Source organism: Oryzias latipes, chromosome 10 (genome assembly GCF_053564925.1).
Source record: "Oryzias latipes strain Hd-rR chromosome 10, Olatipes_Hd-rR_3.1".
Lineage (NCBI taxonomy): Eukaryota > Metazoa > Chordata > Actinopteri > Beloniformes > Adrianichthyidae > Oryzias > Oryzias latipes.
Window position 1 is genome coordinate 15,491,843 of NC_136246.1, and position 22,323 is coordinate 15,514,165.

The 22,323-nt window shown below is 43.5% G+C and overlaps 1 protein-coding gene across 1 annotated transcript; it reads left to right on the forward strand.

Moving 5' to 3' along the window:
- Positions 1-8,321: 8,321 nt before the first annotated feature.
- scyl1 (SCY1-like, kinase-like 1) lies at positions 8,322-22,060 on the forward strand. Its single transcript, XM_004073218.5, has 18 exons — positions 8,322-8,797; positions 9,374-9,514; positions 11,152-11,274; positions 11,360-11,586; positions 11,673-11,763; positions 12,455-12,610; positions 12,754-12,912; positions 13,013-13,120; positions 13,227-13,340; positions 13,430-13,585; positions 13,668-13,856; positions 14,020-14,095; positions 14,843-15,040; positions 15,149-15,291; positions 15,373-15,456; positions 15,544-15,843; positions 19,773-19,851; positions 20,918-22,060. The coding sequence occupies exons 1-18, from the start codon at positions 8,690-8,692 to the stop codon at positions 21,040-21,042; spliced, it is 2,577 nt and encodes an 858-aa protein (XP_004073266.1). The 5' UTR covers positions 8,322-8,689; the 3' UTR covers positions 21,043-22,060.
- The last annotated feature ends 263 nt before the right edge of the window (positions 22,061-22,323 follow it).

The following is a 22,323-nucleotide window of genomic DNA, read 5'->3' on the forward strand; positions in this document are numbered from 1 at the left end:
TCGTTTTTAAAGAAAGAAAAAAACATACTAGTTAAGGATTTTATTCACAGTCCATCACAGTTGTCTAAAATTGAGTGTTTTTCCTAATTATGTCATATTAAGACCTATAATTACATGCTCTGTTGCTGCCATATACAGACATATCAAACTATGAATGAGATGCCACTAGGAAAAAAAACTTAAATCACAGAAACAAAGTAACTTTCACTTTGACAATAAAGCTTTTGTTTTACAAAGCAATCACAAAATAGTTTCCAAGGACTACAAATAGAAACACAAACACAAAGGGTGCTGCCCAGACTTGTCTGGTTTCCTCAGTCAATACTTTAACTTCAAACTGTATATGTTAAGCACTTTTTATTCTAGTTTAAGCACAAAACACCTAACATATAAGCAGTAAAATATTGACGCCAACTATAAAAATGAAAGAGAATAACAAAAAACAAATAAACAGGACATTCACACAAAATTAACACCCTTCCATCCCCTCAACCAGTCCCCCCAAATTAATCCTAATACTGAAACTGAACAAAAACGTGTTTAGCTCTAAAGAAAGGGTCTGGCTCAGTACTGCTGTGCGGTGGCGGTTTTGTGGGGATCCATTTATTCCCAAATCACAGCCCGACCACGGCCTTTGCGGAGGTAAACAGACAGAGTTCAGTACTGGTAGGACGTGACTCATGGCACGTACGTCGCTACACCCCTCTGCTGGTAAACAATGGTAGCTCCAGTGAAGGCCTGGTAATTTTCCATCATGTCACAGAAAACCAACCACGAGGTACTGGATGTTTCTGGATAGTTCCAGACAAATCTCTCAATAATACATTACAGTACAAGATATGTCTTTGATTCAAAAGAAGTTCAGTATTAAACTACTAAACATTAAAGTAAAGACAGAAATCAGTAGCATAACAAAAAAAAAATTTTTTTATTACAAAACACGTTGACAGCAGCTACACTCAAAAGAAAAACGTGAACACAATGCAAAAAATACAGATCAAATTAAATGGGTAGAGAGTTTTTGTTTAAATAAACGAGCGCACTGCAGTAGACAAGGAAAGTAGATCCGACAGGTCAACTACATTCTGGTTTAAGCAGGATTTCAGGACCGTCTAACACACGAGTAACTATCACTCCGCTGTATCGCTTTTGTGACGTCACACACATTTCTAAATTTTACGCTTGAAAATATTAAAATTAGGAATTGTTGGTTGAAGTCTTTTAAATACTCTTTGTTTATAAGACCATAACACAATCTCATATTTTTGTGTTTAAGGGAGAGGTGCATAAACATTTGCATGGCTACTGTAGTGTAAAACTGCTGCTTACAATGTAACAACGTTGGTTGGCTTTAGATATCATCGAGCCTCCTTAGTTTTATTGTTTATTGCCTAAATTGTACATTTGACATTTAAACGTATTGATACAATTTAACTGGAGAATTTTAAACTATAAAAACGGACTAACTTGTCGTCGGATGAACACCTTCACGTCCACACAAAGGGGTTAGTCCTGCACTATAAATACGACCGTCGTCAACCACTGCAAACAGAATTGCGCCGGTACTCTTAAGCACGTAGTTGTGTTATTGGTCGTTTGGTGACATGATTTTATTCATATAATGTTTATTTAACGGCGCTTATTTCAATTAATATTTTTATTCGAACAATGTTAAGCTTGAAGCGATCTCTTTTGTTTTCTATAGTTTGTCGAGTTTGAACGGTTTACTGAACTGTTTTCGCCATTGGGCTGGTGGGCCTTGTCTTGTTGAAGGCATTTATGACGCATTTTTTCCCCCTTGGTTTTTCTGTTGTTGTATTTAGGCGACTCGGCAACTTGTAAGTAATTTTTGGTTAGTATTTTTGAAGACTTGACTGCTTATAACCGTTTTTTTCGAGTTACATAATGGACAGGCTGTTAAAGATGGGCTAGGCCGTCCTTCGCCAATGTGGCTAGTTAGAAAAAAAAACCTACAAGTAAGATTTTTTTGATATAATTTTTTTTATATATATTTAATTAACAAATGTTCTGCTTTTAAAATTTTTGCTAACCATTAGCTAAGATCACTAGTTAACAATTGACAATACTAGTGTTAACGTAGCATTTTTCATAAAGCTGTGATTGGTTAGCTTGAATAATGCTTCAATGTCAGTGGACGAAAGTCGAAAGGGCGTGGTCAGTTGGCTTTTTTTCATTGTACTTCTGTAGCTATGCAGATTTTGATAAAGAAGATAACGACTTTATTTGAAATATTCTTTCTAGAATTAGATTGACTTGAACCGTTGCAAATAAAATCGCCATACATTTGTTAGGCGGTCATTATTTAAAGGAGAAATCTTCTCACTCACAAGAATAGCTGAAGAGGTTCACCGTACCTTTCGTGACGACATATTTTAAGAGCAATTTTACATTTTGTTACAGAAAAGATAATGGGTCGGTAATTTTCCCCTTAATTTTACTAATTCTAGTTTTTTAAAGTTTTTTTATTTTTTCATTTAAGATGTGTTGATGAAATAACACTTGAAAGAGGTTTTTTTTTGTCAAACCTAAGATGTGTTAAAGAGGCACATGAAGAAAAATTTTTTTTTCCCAAACAAAGTTTCTACAAGAGTTCAGTTTAGCTCAACAAGTCGAGCCAAAATCGATTAGATTGGACGAAGAAATCTTTTATTTTATTTAATTTTTGGATGAAAATGGACTAAGTCACTCAAGAGTAAAAGGACTCAGATTAGATGATCGTGATTGAAGAATGGACTGACGTTAGATGAAGATCGGGACCAGGGAAGGCGATAGGAAGCGGAAAAGGACCAGAGTGGAGCCAGGCAGGACAAGAGAGCGTGGAGGCGAGAGCAGAGGGGTCCAGGAGGAGGGTCTTCAGGGGAGCTGAGAGGTCCAGGAGGAGGGTCTTCTTCAGGGGAACAGGAGGCGTCATCACGCGATATCGGCATGTGTACACCAGAGGGAGCCAGAGGCACAGGGCAGTGTAGCAGGAATGGTGCTACGAAGTTCCAATGCAAGCCAGCCAATGCTGAGGGTGGGCGTGGGCAGTCTACTTGCATCACAAGGTTAAAGCGGGCCCTTGGTTTGTATATCGGGTAGAGGTATTTCTGTACACAAGCATTTGGTATTTAAACTTTTCAAAAATGTTTTGTAGAACAATCCTTCTTGCACAGCTTTCTCTTCCTTTTTTCAGGCAAGCCGTGTAAAACGTTTTGTACCACGGTCACCTCTCCTCTTGCGCGCTGACATGGTTTGGGTGATGTCTGCTGTGATGAATGCCTTGGGTAGTGTCCTGGCGTCTGAACCTCATAATTGGACTCCCCTCTTCGATCAGAAGTAGTTTCTCCTCATCTGGAAGGAGTGTCAATCCCTTGTTGTTCGATAGTCTTCCGCTGATGTTCAGCATTGGAGTTTGAGTGGATGGTCCTCTGTGCACCTGGTTGGCGTATATTCAGCACCGCTTCGGTACTTCTGCTGCATCTCAATGGTACAGATCAGCTACATCGACATCTTAACCAAAGCAGTGAGTGATTGCATGAAATGTACGCGTGGGTGTAACTATCCAGTACATTGGCTCGTTGCCTTTGTGGTGTGCAGTAATGACAATTTTAAAGAGATTCTTTATTTGAAATGGTTTTCCTTTCAATGGGAGGGGAGGTGGGGGGGATTTAAAATGTGTCTGGAGTTTTTCTTTTCACAGGCTTGACTCCCCCCCTCTTAAAGCTCATCATGGAAAAAGTCCCCCGTGCTAACCATTTGGTTGATGTTGACCCCATCTTGCGTACAGTAAAGTTATCGGATTGGAGATCATGCGCATCTACAGTGATTTAAGATGTAGGAAGGTATCTTGTATTCAACAAATCCAAATTTTCTTTGCCATTTCTCGGGGTTTAAACCACACTGGGGGTTTATGGGAGGGCTGGGCTGTGGGGCGTTAATCAGTCTCTTCCCAGACTTCACAGCTCCGTATAGGCTCCTGCCAAATCGTGTGAATAGGAAACATCCAGGACCAACCAAACAAGATTCAAGTGGACACTTTACCAAGCAGCATAGCAACCTGAAAACTAGTTTCCAGGTGTAGGGAAGCACCCTTTGCCCAAGGAATATGGTAACAAGTCTCATTACTAGCAGCGATTATCTTCCTGTTAAAGTTGCTATGTGGGAGGGGATGTGTGCTTCTGACTCTTGCAGATATTTATTTATGGCACATCAGTCAAATCTACGTTCAAGTCTGCATCCACTGTTCAAGAAAGAAACCCCCATTCTCAGGCCTGTGGTATTTAAATGTTCTTCACCAGTTTTTAGTTGTAACTGTATTAGTCCTACATTTTCCCATTTAAGGGTGTAACATTTGCTGTTACAGTGTTGGTGTTGTACTGCTTCGTGTATTGGCAATAGTATTGTGGGGAGGATTTTTTTTTCCCTTTACATTTTTCAGTTTGCTGTGTCCTGTGCGCTTTAATAACAAGACATTGGAAGATCTTCTGGCTCATTGTATGTACACATTTCCTAGTCCATCGACTATCACGTAAGGTCATAAATTGTTTATCAAAACCTTTTTTGGCCACTTTTTGCACTTAGCTACCAATTTATTGTACTGTCAAAATTGAGTGATTTAAATTGTAAAGGAATTTTATATTGCATAATAAATGCATAGCTTATGGCGATTCTACAGTTTTGGTATGCATTTGTTCTCTTTGGGTTGTATGGGGGGGTACTTTTCTTGTGCTTTTTCAGGTGTGTAAGTCTTGGGATCTTAGTAGAACATGGAAATGACCCGGGCTTGAAAGACATCCTTCAAAGTGGAATTGAAGGCAGATAAGTCGATTTCTCCAAAAATTGATGTTTGGACAGCTAGAATCCAGCCGATGTGGGTCACTTACAGTCAGTGGGTGGTGTCTTTAAATCCTTCCTGAAGAAGTCTTTACTAAAACTTAACAGCTGAATAAGCAAAGTTGTGCGTTTGCAATAATTCTTGATTTGATGGAGCTTCTTGATTTATCTCCAGCTAAGTATTTGGGTAAGGACAAGTCAGTTCTTGTTGGGTGGGAAACTGGACTGGGTTCTTTTTTTTTTTTGTGTGTACTTCTTTGATCCTACAGAACACTAAAAGAAGATTGCAGTGTACATTGGACAAGAACACAACATCATCAGCATGGAGTTTGAACAGACTCAGGTCAACGTTTAAAACTGTTTTGAAACCTAACGAAACAAAGGAATTAGGCCTCAGCTTCTTGCCCTTGTGCAAATGTGCAAGGCTAGGTTAGCCCTTCAAAACTAAATGTGCAACTGTGCATTTCTAAATTAAAGTAGCTGAGGAAAGCTGTGCATTGTGCAGTTTAATTTGGAATTGCAGTGCAACTGCGCTGCTTTTGAAATGGTACACTTGTCTTGTATGGGCGTGTCCCTACGCTTTTCTTCACAGAATCACCAGTACGAGCCTGGTACAAGCACGGCTGCAGCCCTCTTAACCTGGAGTGTGTAGTAAGATGTTGGCTTTTCAAAAACATCTTAGACCCTGCTATACATTTACCTGAAATCATGCTTTACTAGCAATTTCTTAATCCATGAAGCCCTATTGCTTTGCATCTTAAGATCACTGTTTCGTAGAAATCTTGCATATTGTGTGGTGGGTGTGTTGTGTAGATCCCTCTTTGTTTCAGATTTTTGTCATCTGTCCACTTCAATCTTGCCTGCGTCTGAATGCAAAGCTGCATCTGGAACCTGTCGGCGTTTGTGTTCATTCCTGAATGAAGTGCCAAACCACTGTGCGCTTGAGCTTGAATCTGAACCCCTGGTGTCATCTGCAGAAGCCCCGCTGTTTTTGTCTTTTCTATCCCCTTGGTTTCTCAGGTCAAATTGCCAGAAATTTCATCTGGGATCTGATGGAAAACTGAGAACCCTGTCATTTTAAGATCAAGAGCAGCAAGTTTGTTTCTAATACTGCATCACTTCACTCATGGGTGTCAAAGTTAAGTAATTGGTTTCATTTAACATGATTTCTACCATGAAGGATTTTATTTATAGCATGCAATTCCGTTCTGCCTAATCATGCTTAATGCTCATTAAGTCCTTGTCAAACCGTGTAGCTGTGGGATTTTTTTGGGGGGGGCAACACTATTTTCTTCTTTCCCTTTCAGATAACTCATTCAGCTTAACTTGCTACTGAGCCAAGCAACATACATCTGCGTTGTCGTGACTTTGGTACACCAGCTTCTAGGCACCATTCTGTAATATGAAACAAGTGATTGGCCGTCTTTGAGGAATAACAGTTGTGGTAAATGCATCAGCTGTATAATGTATTGACAACTCGTGCTTGTATAGGGAGGGTTTATTGTGGGGTGGGGTGGGGGCTTTAAGTGTCTTCTCTTTTTTTATTGCAGCTTAAGCTTTGCAGGAGAGCTTTCACTGTTTACTTGACGTTGGAAGTCCTGACAGATTGAAAATGGTCATCAGAGACGCTGGTATTGTGGCCCTGTTTATTGAAATCAAGGCATTTATGGAATTTGTTAACATCTGTTTTGTGGAAATGTCCGGAACTTGGAAATGAACAACTCTTTAGATGAGAGAAAACAGCAGCTAAATGTTTAGAAAGAAAGGGTTTTCTTTTCCTGGAGGAACAAATCATTGTTCCTCCAGGTTTTGCTTTTGCCCATAACATAGCTATTAGAAAAAGCAAAAGACTCCGGTGGTGGCACTCCTGTTTTACTCAGGACGGGGTTCAATTCCCTGCGGTGTCTTGCTTTTTATATGCTATGTGGTGCTCAAAGATTTTTGCAAGAATGGGGATCCCTCCCATGGTGTAACCATGGAACCGGATGTAGACGATAAGCACATGTTATTACCTGCTGTTTAATGAAATACATGGTTCTTGGACTTGTAATTCAGTTTTTTGTTTTGTCGTGGAGCTGTATTTGCTGTGAAGTTTTTAATATTGAAATAAATGTAAAAAAAAAAAAAAAAAAAACTTATAAATGAAAACTGGTTTGAATTTATTGAGTTTCTCAGATGATCACATGAGAACAAACTTTATTTGAAAGGTTAAATTAGAGCCTCTCAACATACCATTCTATATGTATAACATAAGCTGTCAATAAAGTCACTTAAATGGCATAAGGCAGCTCATGTGACAGTATTTCATCCTCCATCCCTATTAGGCAATTACCTGTAACCCTTCTGTCAATTTGAAAGCAGTGAGAAGAAAAGTGGTTAAGATGAGGCAAAGTTAACCAAGCATTGGTGATTAATTATACTGTTGAGATAAAAACAAAATTCTGACAATGGAAGATGAACTATTGTGCTAGAAGACAAGACAAAACGGAATCAAATGAACTCCAAATGAAGATAAAATGTCAAGGATGAGAAAAGGTAAGCAAAAGGGAGAATATACAAGTGTTTCTTTTGCCTTCTCACAAAAAACCTGACAAAATAAGACGAGACCATTTCTTACTATTAGAAAATGAGTGGATAGCAAACTAGGACATTCAATAAATTCAATATTTTTTCCAGGTAAAAATACTGCTTATAAAATAGATTTGTTTGACTTTTAAATGTGATTTCACTTTTTAAATGTTAATCAAAACATTTGAATTATTAACATTGATGCGGTCTAAAAGTGAATCATTGAAAGAGTTATTCGATGGACATGTTACCCTAGGTAAGGATTTTTTTAAATGGTAAACACAACCACTACAGAGAAACACATCCTATAGCTAAACAAATGACTGAAAAAACAACCCCACAAAGGTTAATAATGTCTAGCAGAAACTGCTTATATTTGACATATTCTTGCATTAGGAGGAACCCAGGGCCAATCACACCAGCATATGGTCTCAAAAGGGGTCTGACAATGCAGTCAGGTAAAGCGTGGACAGCCTTCCAAAGAAATGCCACCTAAAACTATTGACTGTCTGCCAAACCGGACATACTGCAGGCGGCAGAACATTCTCCGTGGCGTCTCCAGGCTCTGTCACATCTGTCACTTGAGTACCGTACACATCTGTGTGGTAACCTTTGTTTACTCTCTGCAGGTCGGTCACTAGGTCCCCCCAAGTATTAATGGGACTTTTGCTCACTATTCTTGTCGTTTTGTATGTCTTCCATTTCCTGATAATTGCTCCCACCAAGCTGCTTACTTGCCTGTTGCAGATTCAGTCTTCACAGCCTGGTGCAGGTCAGCAATTTTGTTTCTGGTGTCCTTGGACAGCTCTTTGGTCTTGGCCAGAGTGGAATTTGGAGTGTGACAGTTTGAGGTTGTGGACAGGTGCCATTGATACAGGTAACGAGTGAAAAACAGAAGGTCCTCTTACAGAAAAAGTTACAGGTCTGTGAGAGACAGGAATCTTGCTTGTTTGTAGGTGACCAAATACTCCACCATAATTTACCAATAAATTCTTTTTAAAAAATCAAACTATGTGATTTCCTGGATTTCCCCACTCATTTTGTTTCTCATAGTTGACGTTTACCTATGATGAAAATTGAAGGCCCCTCTCATCTTTTTAAGTGGGTGAACTTGCACAATTGGTGGCTGACTGAATCCCCCCCCACTGTACAAGACACGACCGACGTCAGCATGCGGAACCAACGCACAGTAACAACGTTTCTTCGGAAGCATTTCCCATCTGCGCTATCCTTAAACCTAGCCGCAGCTTGAAGCTTCCCTCTGCTGTTGTGTGGAGGTAAGGCGAAAATGTGGTCCTTTTTCGCCAGGGATCCAGTCAAAGACTTCGGATATGAAATTCTCCCAGACAGCCCAGAAAGGTCCGGGATTTGGAGTCTACATCGAGGAAAACGGAAGGTGAAAGCGGCTTGACTAATTTTTCGAGAACGAGTTAGCGTTAGCCCCACTGATGCGATGGTGGCCTCTACGAGACACGAATGAAAAATAAGGAAGAATTATAGCGTGCTGCGGGTTTTTAGATGCTATTTGTGTGATATAAGCCATGTGCCTCCCACTCTTGTTCTCAGGTTTTTGTTTTTTGTATATTCTTTTAAGCGGACCTTATTGTTTACACAGACAGTCGCGCATTTCTCGCCACGTCACCCAGTTTTAGCGGAATTAAAACATCTTTTTAATCTGTTAAATTAATATAATAACATCACACATTATGTTGACACGGATTTTTTCTGTGTCGTTTTTAATTAATACAACATAGTGTTAATTTATTGTCAGCAGTTGTGCGATGGTCATCCTTTCAGGAAACAGGATCAGCAGGCGCTCGCGCGTCAACTTCCTCGTCTTAACGTCATCTCGTTTTATGCTGTCATGTTTGACCAAAGAATGTACATAAAGTACCACGTGCGTGGCAGCTGTCAAGCGGATATGGCTTGCTAATAATTTGTTGAACTTGGCTGTCCGGACCTGTTGTCTCAGACCTCTGGAGAGCCCGTGTCCGTGTTCGTGTACGAGGTGTCCCAAGGAACAGAGCAGCAGACGCAGCTCGCCAAGGCGGCCTTCAAACGAATGAAGACTCTGCGGCATCCCAACATTCTGGCTTATGTGGACGGCCTGGAGGTATTCCCTTCAATGGCATGTTCTTGGTTGCTTTTGTTAAGGTGTTCTTTGCCTGTGTTTATCCGTGTACCATCTACTTTTTTCTTCTGCATGCAATGCACATGACTAGATGGAGGTGAGTGAGTGTGAGGAGGTTTGATTATTAGTGTAGTACCACACACACACACACACACACCTATCTAGATGTGATTTAGAGAAACCAATAAAAAGCCGGAAAGATGGTTATAAAAAAAACATTCTGCATAGACTACAATCCCCTTACATTAAAAGTTTTTCATGTCCACTTTATTAGTTTTCATATTGTACAATATTCCTTCTTTGTGTCTGTTGAAACCCAACATAGAGTATGAAACATTTACTGTATATGAGACCTGGACGGAGTATTTCTCCCTGGTGGCGTTCCAAACAGGAAGGACCTGCTCAAACCCCATAGACTTCTATTGAGACATGAACAGCCTTTACTCGATCTTTATATTTGCCAGGTTACATTCTTCTTCAGCCAAGAAGGTGAAACATAAAGAAATAAATGAACCGGACTGGAGGGGATGTGATTCAAGACCCACTCCAATGAAAACTGTGTTTTTAACATGTCAGGACGATGGAGGACATAAATAAATAAATTTAAGGTTAAAATTACATTTCTCAGTATTTCTTTATTCAAATCCCTTTTAATCTGCAGCAGACAATAAACACCTGTTTGAAAAGATTGTATTTGCTACGTAGAAAATACGGTGGGTGGGCCACAAGTTCTCTGCTGCTCCATTCTAATGGATCCACTTGTAGATTAATAGATTCTTATACGTTTTGGTTTTCCTTGTCTGAGCTAGTATCTGGCTCAAAACTGCACGGCTGGACAGCTCCAACATTGCTCACCATTCCTGTTGCATCTTTAATGTCAGGTTGGGGTTGTGAGGGTATGTTGGCTAGCGGAGAGAGTGTAAACAGAGAGCTTGGATGATCCTGTCCACAACTTAGAGGTGAATTTCTAATGAACAACTCCTGCGCTGCAGAAACCAAGGCCCACAACAAAGAGGATGAGAGCTCGGGGTTCACACAAACAGTAGGCAGGCGGATCACCAGAATGGGCGTAACAAAAGCTGCCGCCTTTGCAGAAGCACAACAGTTCTTTTAATCGGTTAAGGATCCATTGTCATGGTCCGACTGCATGGTATCATGTGCGCCAGGCGTAGGAGTCAGGGCCATACACGGTTGCAGCTCCCAGCTTCAATAGATACAGGGAGATGTCTTCACCCCAGCCTCACCTACTTGTGGTTGTTACACCAAGGGCCAGAACAAGAAATGTAGAAAAATATAAAAAAGAAAATTTTTAATTTGTTGAAAACCAAGAACGTGAAAACAAATATTTAAGAATTTTTAGTATCCGCTGTGTTGGTTTTTGCTGTCAATAGGAAGGTAGAGATTTGACGCCTGCAGCTCTGTGTTTTAAGATATATTTTTTCACCTATGTAAGATTAGTTTACTATTATCAATTATTCACAAGCTTCAATCTTGTTTTTAATCCACATTACTGAAGAAAAACCTCGACTCTAATATGGTGAATGTCTGGTAAATGTGTTTCCCAATTTCTCAGTGAGTAGTAAGTCGATTTTTTTTTTTCTTTGTGTTGGTTCTTACAGACAGATAAGAGCCTGTATCTGGTAACTGAGCAGGTCACGCCTCTAGCCGTCCACCTGAAGGCGCAGACAGAAAAAAGTGGTGTTGGGGAGCTGGAAGTGTCCTGGGGTCTGCACCAAATAGTGGTAAGAAAAAGACAACACACCATCAGAAATACATTCTAGCTCAGTTGTAATTTTGCAGTGATTCCTCCCCCTCGTTTCTTCACAGAAAGCACTGAGTTTTCTGGTGAATGACTGCCACCTGCTTCATAATAACATGGGCATATGGGCCATTTTTGTGGACCGGGCTGGGGAGTGGAAGCTTGGCGCTCTGGATCATGTGGCCCCTGAGCAGGGTGACCCCAGTGGGATCTCTCTACCAGAACCAAAATCTGTTTACCCAGACATGGAAAAATATGACCCACCAGAGATGTCCAACAACAGCGGAGAGAAGTGGTATGAGGGGCCATTAAAAATTGATGCAAAGTTCGGTTTTTCTGTGAAAATCTATGTACTGAAGTGCTTCTATTGTTTTGTGTCAGGGCAGGGGAGGTGTGGCGACTCGGTTGTCTGATTTGGGAAGTGTTTAACGGGCCTCTACCTCGCACTTCCTCCCTACGTTCACTGGGAAAGGTACAACCTTTAAGCAGTTTTTTCATTTCATTTAAAGGCAGGAATGAACTGGGAAGAGGGAAATCTGGGCTGCTGCTCCTCCGACCCAGTCCTGGATGAGTAGTAGAAGATGGTTGTTTTTCAGCCACTGTTTGACATCAAATTAGTCTGATCAGAGTTAGAAATTCAGATTCCACTATTAGCATAAGAATGTTTTATCTTTTTTTTTCTTTTTGGCTGCTCCCCTTCAGAGTTTTCCATCAAAGGAAATAAGGGGGGGGCATGGTGCAGAGGTAGAGGAGCCGACCTCTGGTTCGGTTCCTATGCACCACTGTGTTGAAGTGTCCTTGAGCAAGACACTGAACCCCACATCTGAACCCCATATTGCTCATGATGGTTATAGGTTGGTGCCAGTGTTTGGCAGCGGCACCGCCACGTGTGTGTGTGTGTGTGTGTGTGTGAATGCGTGATTGGGTCTGTGGCTGTAAAGCGCTTTGGGCCAGTAGACGGTAGTGAAGCGCTTTATAAATGTACAGTTTACCATTCACCTAAAAGTTAATCACATGAATGTCAAAAGACAAGGGGATATAGGAAAAGAAAAATATTTCATTTATCTTAAATCTCCATGGAAATGTTATTCATGCACTGGATGTTTTTGTGAGCCACTGTGAAAGAATTAACTTTGGGATATAACTTGTGTGTGCTCCCTCAGATCCCTAAGTCACTGGTTCCTCACTACTGTGAGTTGGTTGGAGCCAATCCCCGTGCCCGACCAAACCCAGCCCGCTTTCTCCAGAACTGTAGAGCCCCCGGTGGGTTTCTGAGTAACAGCTTTGTGGAGAGCAACCTTTTTCTGGAAGAGATCCAGGTTTGAAAACTCTCATCTGAAGCTTGATTACGTAGAAACATGTGGCGCATTAGGATAAACGTGGTTTTTGTGTTTGAAACAAATTGTACAACTACAGCTGATGCTGCAGTGAAATTAAAAAGGTGTAAATCATTCCTTTGTAGATCAAAGAGCCAGCTGAAAAGCAGCAGTTCTTCCAGGAGCTCAGCGATAATCTGGACTCCTTCCCTGAAGATTTCTGCAAACATAAAGTTCTTCCTCAGCTGCTCACCGCCTTTGAGTTTGGCAACGCAGGCGCAGTCATTCTCACGCCGCTCTTCAAGGTGAATGTTTGTTTCTAATGACACCAATACGGAAGCAGATTATAGGTTCATTTCTAGAACAAATTCGATAAAAAATCGCATTTTCTTGTCTTCCCGTCAGGTGGGAAAGTTCCTGTCTGCAGACGAGTATCAGCAAAAGATCATTCCTGTCATCGTGAAAATGTTTTCCTCCACCGACCGAGCCATGAGGATACGACTTCTGCAGCAGGTTGGACTACATGCAGGACTTGCTAACGGCTGTTTTCCTGTTCTTTAGCACCAACATTGTTTAAAACACTTTGACAAACATGAATTTTCCCTGGTCTTTGATCCAGATGGAGCAGTTCATTCAGTATCTCAACGAGGCAGCAGTTAACTCCCAAATATTCCCTCATGTTGTTCACGGCTTCACAGACACCAATCCTGCCATCCGGGAGCAGACTGTAAAGGTCGGTCGCCAGTGTTCAGCACATATTAGAGAGGGGTTTAAACATGTCGGCCTCCGTGTAACCGCCATTACTTCCTGTTGTTTCTACAGTCTATGCTGCTGTTGGCTCCCAAACTCAATGAGACAAACCTAAACCAAGAGCTGATGCGTCAATTTGCACGGCTGCAGGCCAGAGACGAGCAAGGCCCCATACGCTGCAACACAACCGTCTGTCTGGGGAAAATCGCCTCCTACCTCAATGCCGGGGTAAAGCGCTGGTCCTTATGTTTTAATGTACTTAGGAAAACCAAATCTTCATGAAGAGTTTTCCTTTTGTATTTTTTCACAGACTCGACAGCGTATTCTGATTTCTGCCTTTTCTCGAGCGACTAAAGACCCGTTTCCCGCTTCCCGTGCTGCTGGCGTCCTGGGCTTTGCCGCTACACACAACTACTACAGCATAACGGAGATCGCTGGCCGAATCCTGCCCACCCTCTGCACCGTCACTGTTGACCCTGACAAGAACGTCAGGGATCAGGTACGGGAAAGGCGCGAGCACATCCAAGGCAAGACAAGACCGTCTCTAACTGATAAACCACTAGATGTAGAAAAGATTAGAGACATTTTATTATCACTTGAATAAATGTTTTTTTTTGTTTTTATCAAAGTCTGACCTCTTGTCCAATCTCTCTTGGGTTTAGACATTTAAAGCCATCAAGAGTTTCCTTTCCAAACTAGAGATGGTGTCAGAAGATCCAGCCAAGCTGTCTGAAATTGGTACGTATCAAACTTCAATAAGCTGCAGTCCGTCAAAGAACATTTGACTACAAATGAATTATGTTTTTAAGGCTGCATTACTCAAGAAAAGGAACACTTTTTTTCATTGATCAAACCAGTTTTAAAGGTTACCAGAATGGTAGTTTAAATGCCAGATAAGTATATAAATTTACCTGAAAATAGGAGAAGTCTTGTGACTTTTTTCAAATTGACCGTTGTGAATGCGAGTCTTATTTTATGTCAAATTATGTTTTTGAAAAAAAACTACATTGTTTGTGTCAATTGTTTAAATGTTTTTAATCTAATTTTCACAGCCTTGTGGCTGCAGTTTATCTGGACTAGTGATTAGAGGATCTCAAAACATTGATATCATTTGTGATAAACGGTTTGAAAATGTCACAATACCTCCTACTTTTCTTTATCAAAAGGTCAATGAGATGTTAGCAATATGGATCCAGATTTTGGAAAACTTGGTTGGAGCATCTGTTTGACTGGAATAACTTTGTCCATTAGCTCCGTTATCGTCATCTTTATGTCCTTTTTAGCAAAATATCTTTATTTCTGTATTTTGCTCCCTCCAGAGGTTTTGTGACCACAGGAATTGTGTGAAGTGCTGTTCCTTTTCTGGCTCAGATAAAAAAAAAAAAACCCTTTAGGTTTTCTTCTGGTCGCTCGTGATTTTCTGTTTAGCATAAGATTGTTAATTTTATTCTAAATATTTTTAACACGGCTCTGTCTGTCCTTCAGAAAAGGACGTTGAGTCCAGCGCTCAGCCTGCGGGGGCGTCATCAAGCTGGGCCGGGTGGGCAGTGACCGGCGTGTCGTCGCTTACATCAAAGTTGATTCGAAATGCCCCGGTGACAGAGGGGGGTGCCACACCCGAGGGCAGCGAGACGGCTAACAACACCGCTTCGTCTTGCGGCGCCATCGGAGCTCCAGCGCCCGGTGAGGGAGACATCCACGTCGCTCAGCTGTGTTTGTGGACGCTCACTTTAAATTCTAACTGAAGAAAAACAACACCTGAGGGCTTCTCCTTGTTTATGTCATATTCAGGCTCAGAAGATAAAAGCCCTGAGCCCTCTGAGGCTCCTCCAGCTGCCTCCACTCACGCCAGCCGCACCATTGAGGTCACCGACGATAAAGAAGAGCCAGTTGGAGACCGATGGGATGATGAAGAAGACTGGGGAAGTTTGGAGGTGGACTGATGTTCTTAACATGTTTGGTCAAATGATTATCTTCCATAACAGCTTCTTAAAAGGTTGCTTCTTTATTTGAAGGAGCCAGGAAAAACCCCTGCTGATGACTGGAACACTGACTGGACGGGAATGTCGTCATCCAAAAAGAAGGCCAGTGACAGAGGAGTATGTTTGTTTGTTCTTTTTATAAGTATATGCCCCCTTTTGGACTCATGACAGTGAACTAAACCAAATGTGACTTTTTTCACATAGGTGAGTCGTTCATCCACATCCATGGCTGTGAAGAAGCAAAGCTCTGATTGGAGCAGCTCTGGCTGGGATGCAGATGACAGCTGGTCCAATGAGAAAGAAGGCCAGGGTCAGAGCTCTGCAGGCGAGGAAGGCTGGGGCAACGACTGGGGGGAGGAGGAGGCAGACACCGCTAAAAGGCCTCTGCCTGAGGGAGTACGCTTGGCCAGCGAGTACAACTGGGACACCAGCAGTACGGGGAAAGGCTCCTTCCAGAATGATCTGTTTGCAAGCGTGTCCCAGAGAAACAACGCCGCCGGCACGGTGAGAGCTCAATGAGTCGAGTTCAGAATGAAATCTCTTGAGTCCTGAGCTCCGTTCACACTGAACACGGTTAGGGCAGCACAAGCGGCCACTTTCAATGTTAAGTCAATGACAGGCGCGTTTTGAGCGTTAGGCGCGGCGGTTTAGTGGCAGCACATTTCAGACGTTGAAGCAATATAGAGTTCAAACATCTGAACTTTGGCAAAGAATGTCATGGACTTGACGTATCATCAGCGGGTGGAGTCAACAATAAAGTCCATAATTGGCTATATATATTTTTTTTTGTATGACGACTATAATAAAAAAGGACTTGAATTTTATTATATTTGTTGTGACTAATGCGGGACACCAAGTCCTCAAACGGTGTCACAGTAAGACAGAAGTACCGCTGAAAACGGCCGTCATCCAGACGCAGCTCCTGCAGGAAGTGGTGAAGCTCACCACACTGAGAGATGTACAGTCGATGCTTCCATGTGGCCATGAGGCGAAAAACCTTTGACTGTAGCTTCAGCCTCATGCACCAGGAGCAGCAAGTTTATGAACACAAAGTTGGACAAACACTGAGAAGCAATTTTCAAGCATTGCAAAAGAGAAGCAGGTGACGCAAATTTGACACGCAGATTGCGTTCAGTGTGATCGCAGCATTAGAAAATGGAGGGTTAAGGGTTTTAGATATATGCGGTTCGCCTGATAAAATCTATTTAGGCTTTCTTTTTAAATTAGTTTTTTTTTAACTACACACACAGTGACCTCATTATTAGTTGCATAGAAAAAAGTTTATGAATCTAGTTGTTTAGACATTAGGGAAAGTATTTGTGTCAGCACAATGTTTGTTGTAGCCCAATTAAAGTGTATGAACTTTGTTTTGGTTCATACAAAACAAAGTTTTGTATTTGGGTGGCAGTCGAGGGCGGGTGCCTCGGCGGCCCAAACCCCGATCATGGAACCTGGCTTTTGGGACATGGAATGTCACCTCTCTGGGAGGGAAGGAGCCTGAGCTGGTGCGAGAGGTTGAGAGATACCGTCTAGATATAGTCGGGCTCACCTCCACACATAGCCTGGGCTCTGAAACTCAGTCCTTAGAGAGGGGTTGGACTCTCTACCACTCTGGAGTTGCCCAAGGTGAGAGGCGGCGGGCTGGCGTAGGCTTACTCGTGAGCCCCCAGCTCAGCCGCCAAGTGTTGGAGTTCACCCCGGTGGACGAGAGGGTCATGTCCCTCCGCCTCCGGGTGGGGGACAGGTCTCTAACTGTGGTTTCGGCTTACGGGCCGAACAGCAGTTCGGAGTACCAGGCCTTCTTGGTGTCTCTCGAAGGGGTACTGGAAAGTGCCCCAACGGGGGACTCCATTGTCTTCCTGGGGGACTTCAATGCCCACGTGGGCAATGACAGTGGCACCTGGAGGGGTGTGATTGGTAGGAACGCCCCCCCTGATCTGAACCCGAGTGGTGTTTTGTTATTGGACTTCTGTGCTCGTCATAGTTTGTCCATAACGAACACCATGTTCGAGCACAAGGGTGTCCATCAGTACACCTGGCATCAGGACGCCCTAGGCAGGAGGTCGATGATCGACTTTGTAGTTGTTTCAGGTGACCTTCGGCCCTGTGTCTTGGACACTCGGGTGAAGAGAGGGGCGGAGCTGTCCACCGATCACTACCTGGTGGTGAGTTGGATTCGCTGGCGGGGAAAGAGGCCGGAAAGACTTGGAAGACCCAAACGTACTGTGAGGGTCTGCTGGGAACGTCTGGCTGAGCCCTCCGTCAGGGAAGTCTTTAACTCCCACATCCGGGAGAACTTCAAACAGGTACCGGGGGAGGTTGGGGACATTGAGTCCGAGTGGACCATGTTTTCCACCTCCATTGTCTCTGCTGCTGCTCGGAGTTGTGGTCGCAAGGTCTCTGGTGCCTGTCGCGGCGGTAACCCCAGAACCCGGTGGTGGACACCGGAAGTAAGGGATGCCGTCAAGCTGAAGAAGGAGTCCTACCAGGCCTGGCTGGCCTGCGGGACTCCAGAGGCAGCTGACAGGTACCGGCAGTCTAAGCGAGCTGCGGCCCGGACTGTTGCGGAGGCGAAAACTCGGTCCTGGGAGGAGTTCGGTGAGGCCATGGAGAAGGACTATCGGTTGGCCTCGAAGAAATTCTGGCAAACCATCCGGCGACTCAGGAGGGGAAAGCAGTTCTCCACAGGCACCGTTTTCAGTGCAGGTGGGGAGCTGTTGACTTCGACTGGGGACATTGTCGGGCGGTGGAAGGAGTACTTCGAGGATCTCCTCAATCCCACTGACACGCCTTCTTTTGAAGAAGTGGAGAGTGAGGATTTTGGGGTGGGGCTGTCCATTACCCGGGCTGAAGTCACTGAGGTAGTCAACGAGCTCCTCGGTGGCAAGGCCCCGGGGGTGGATGAAGTCCGCCCTGAGCACCTCAAGTCTCTGGATGCTGTGGGAGTGTCTTGGCTGACACGTCTCTGCAGCATCGCGTGGCGGTTGGGAACCGTACCACTGGACTGGCAGACAGGGGTGGTGGTTCCCCTCTTTAAGAAGGGGGACCGGAGGGTGTGTTCCAACCATAGGGGAATTACACTCCTCAGCCTCCCTGGGAAAGTCTATGCCAGGGTACTGGAGAGGAGAGTCCGTCCGATAGTCGAACCTCGGATTCAGGAACAACAGTGCGGTTTCCGTCCTGGTCGTGGAACAGTGGACCAGCTCTACACCCTATCTAGGGTGCTGGAGGGTTTGTGGGAGTTCGCTCATCCAGTCCATATGTGTTTTGTGGATTTGGAGAAGGCGTTCGACCGCGTCCCCCGTGGCATCCTGTGGGGGGTGCTCTGGGAGTATGGGGTCCGGGGAGCCTTACTGAGGGCTGTCCGGTCTCTGTATGACCGGAGTAGGAGCTTGGTCCGCATAGCCGGCAGTAAGTCAGACCTGTTCCCGGTCCACGTTGGACTCCGGCAGGGCTGCCCTCTATCACCGGTTCTGTTCATAGTTTTTATGGACAGAATTTCTAGGCGCAGCCAGGGGCCGGAAGGGATCTGGTTTGGGGACCACAGGATTTCCTCTCTGCTTTTTGCAGATGATGTTGTCCTGTTGGCTTCATCGAACCGGGACCTCCAGCGTGCATTGGGGCGGTTTGCGGCAGAGTGTGAAGCGGCTGGGATGAGGGTCAGCACCGCTAAATCTGAGGCCATGGTCCTTGACCGGAGAAAGGTAGTTTGCCATCTCTCGGTCGGTGGAGTGTCCCTGCCCCAGGTGGAGGAGTTTAAATACCTTGGGGTCTTGTTCACGAGTGAGGGAAGATCGGAGCGCGAGATTGACAGGCGGATCGGAGCAGCGTCCGTAGTTATGCGGTCGCTCTATCGGTCCGTCGTGGTGAAGAGAGAGCTGAGCCGAAAAGCAAAGCTCTCAATTTACCGGTCGATCTACGTTCCAGTACTCACCTATGGTCATGAGCTATGGGTCATGACCGAAAGAACAAGGTCCCGAATACAAGCGGCTGAAATGAGCTTCCTCCGCAGGGTGGCTGGGCGCTCCCTTAGAGATAGGGTGAGTAGCTCGGTCACCCGCGGAGAGCTCGGAGTAGAACCGCTTCTCCTCCACATCGAAAGGAGCCAGTTGAGGTGGCTCGGGCATCTAGTTCGGATGCCTCCTGGACGCCTCCCTGGAGAGGTGTTCCGGGCATGTCCCACTGGGCGGAGGCCCCGGGGAAGACCCAGGACACGCTGGAGAGACTACGTCTCTCGGCTGGCCTGGGAACGTCTCGGGGTTCCCCCAGAGGAGCTGGAGGAAGTGGCTGGGGTGAGGGAAGTCTGGGCATCTCTGCTCAGTCTGCTGCCCCCGCGACCCGGTCCCGGATAAGCGGAGGAAGATGGATGGATGGATGGATGGATGGATGGAACTTTGTTTTTATATCTTTCTTTACTGTTCATCTTTTGACAGGGTGGAGATGGTTGGGGTGCCGAGACAGCCGGAGACTGGGGAGCCGATGAGAGCTGGGAGTCGGTGGAAGGAGGCCAGAGTAAGTCTATGTAAAAAAATCATTCAGCCATCTCTCCAATAAACTAAGCTCACAAAGTAAATGTCATTCTGTGCAATTACTGATCAAAAAGAGGAAAAACACTCTTTGTATAAATGAGTTTTGAATGTGGAAGCCAGAAACATATTTATGTGCATTTACGTAGACTTTTTATGAAAGTGGGGGCTTGAAGGCGCGTTTCTGAGCCCGTTATGGATGTAGTATTATATCTGGGTTTTTCTTTTCTTATGTATTTTTTGGTTCCTTTGACTTAAACTACATAGACAAAGTACTTTATATTAAAGCAAACGGCTGATAAAGTAAATGCCAACATTAGTAATCAGACCTCAATGTTGTCTATTATTTGCATCTTTTTAATTGCAACTTCCGGTTTAAAAAAAACACTTTATTTTTTAAATGTACTTCTTCTTAAGAGATTGGGAAGCTTATAGTCAGTAATTGAGTGTTTTCCGGTAAATGTTATTTTTGGTAGGGATCCACATTGTTCCTAATAGATCCCTGGCAATGAGGAACTTATGGTTTACAGTTGTGTCCAATATTCAATAAATGCTCTGAATGCTTTCAGATCTATATATATGAAAACTTTAGAGTGAGACTTGTTCCTCTGAGATGCTTTGCTGTATGTTAAAAAGCTCATAGAACAATGCTTTTGTCCAGTAAAAGAAAAGTTGTACATTTCTAATAAACAAAAAGGAAATGTAGTCTTTGTGTTACTTTAAACACTATATCTGTAGCGACTCTACTATCTGAATCTACTATGGGCTGCCTGAATGTACATTTTTGACATTAAAACTGTTTTTTCTTTTTTGTTTTGCAAAATGTGGTCAACTTCCTAATATTTATATATTGATCCTGGTTCCATTTATCAAAGCAAAAATCGCTGAAATATCCAAGGAGGCTGAATAATTTCATAGAAACTCTTGACTTTCTCTGCAACTTTGATAACTGTAGCGGCAACAAAACTATTTTCTGAGCTCCTTTAGGTTTGCTTTGAAATGAATTTGATAAGAGTGAAATGTCTGTTTACTGTTTTGTTTTTATCATGCAGGTCTTAGTAAGGCAGAGTTGTCCAAAAAGAAACGTGAGGAGAGGAGAAAAGAGCTGGAGGCAAAGCGAGCGGAGCGGAAAGCGGCCAAAGGTCCTCTGAAACTGGGAGCACGCAAGCTGGACTGATGTAGGCTGAAGAAAGGAACACGGACTGCAGGCACCCTACAAACTGAATGTCCACACGCAGAGGGACAGAGCAGCAGGGAAAACCGTGAATGTCATCCTTTGACAAGGATCTCTGTTTTGACTGATGAAGATAAAGGCACAAACAGGAAATCCTTGAAGCAAAGCAAAACGGTTATTTAACCTTTTTTTTTTTTTATCAACCAAACTGGCTGTTGTACAGTAACTGTATATACCCTTTTCCTCCTGTCTTAATGAAGTAACACTTTTTTAAAAAAAAGATGAATATATATAAAAGAATTCTGATCATTTTCAGTAGATTCTGTTTGCACACACTGTGGATGTGAAATGTCCAAATCAGCCATTTTGAAAGGAATCCATGCATGCCCTGCAAAAGACAAAGTGTAACCTTTACTTTGCACAAATTACACCATTTACTGAACTGACCATCTGGGCAATGACCCAACACTGCACATGGAACTAGCTGGTTCACCAAATCACTTCTAAAAGTTCCTTCCAGACTGGCTTTGTAGCCCCTGTGAGCTGCATATTTGTGGTTTGAGGTGGCCCCAGTGTTCTACTGTCTCGTTGCAGGTGTGTTTGTGCATCAGTCCCGGCCAGCAGAGGTCATTCAGAACTCAGAAAAAGATTCTCTCCATCATGGCTACGAAAAGAAATCCTTTTTACCATTTTCTTTGTGCCTTTTATTCATCCACACACATCTGCTGTGACAGGTGAAAGGACGCCAAAAGCTTCCAGGTGGAGCTTCAGACTTTTTAGCAGAACATTCAATGTGACTTTGGGATGTTTGCAATCGGGTGTCACTAAGAGGTGTGCTGTTGCTCATACAAAACACTCGATGGGGGGGCTGCAGCAGCTGAACCAAATACCAGCCACCCCTGCTGGAGATGCTTATGGAGACTGTCAGGTCAGCGCTTACGAGCTTTAATCCCCAGAGCAGGTGCAATGTTTGAGAGGTGTAGCATGTGAGCCATTTTAAAATAAAGCTAATAGAACTACATTTATTTTACCTTATACGGCTTTTTTGGGTGTCAGGTCTGGAGTAACCATAAATTATTCAATTGATCAGATTTTTAAAAAACTATTTGTAAAATGTGATCATGCCAGAGCTGCTCGTTATTACCTGTAATAAGTCATTCCAACGCAAACACTCCATTTATAGAAACTTAACCTTCATACCTTGAGCAGACCAAAACCAGATGACACGTTGGATTTGGCTGCTTCGGTTTTAGACCAACATTCGTTTTCTGCATCTTTGTTGAA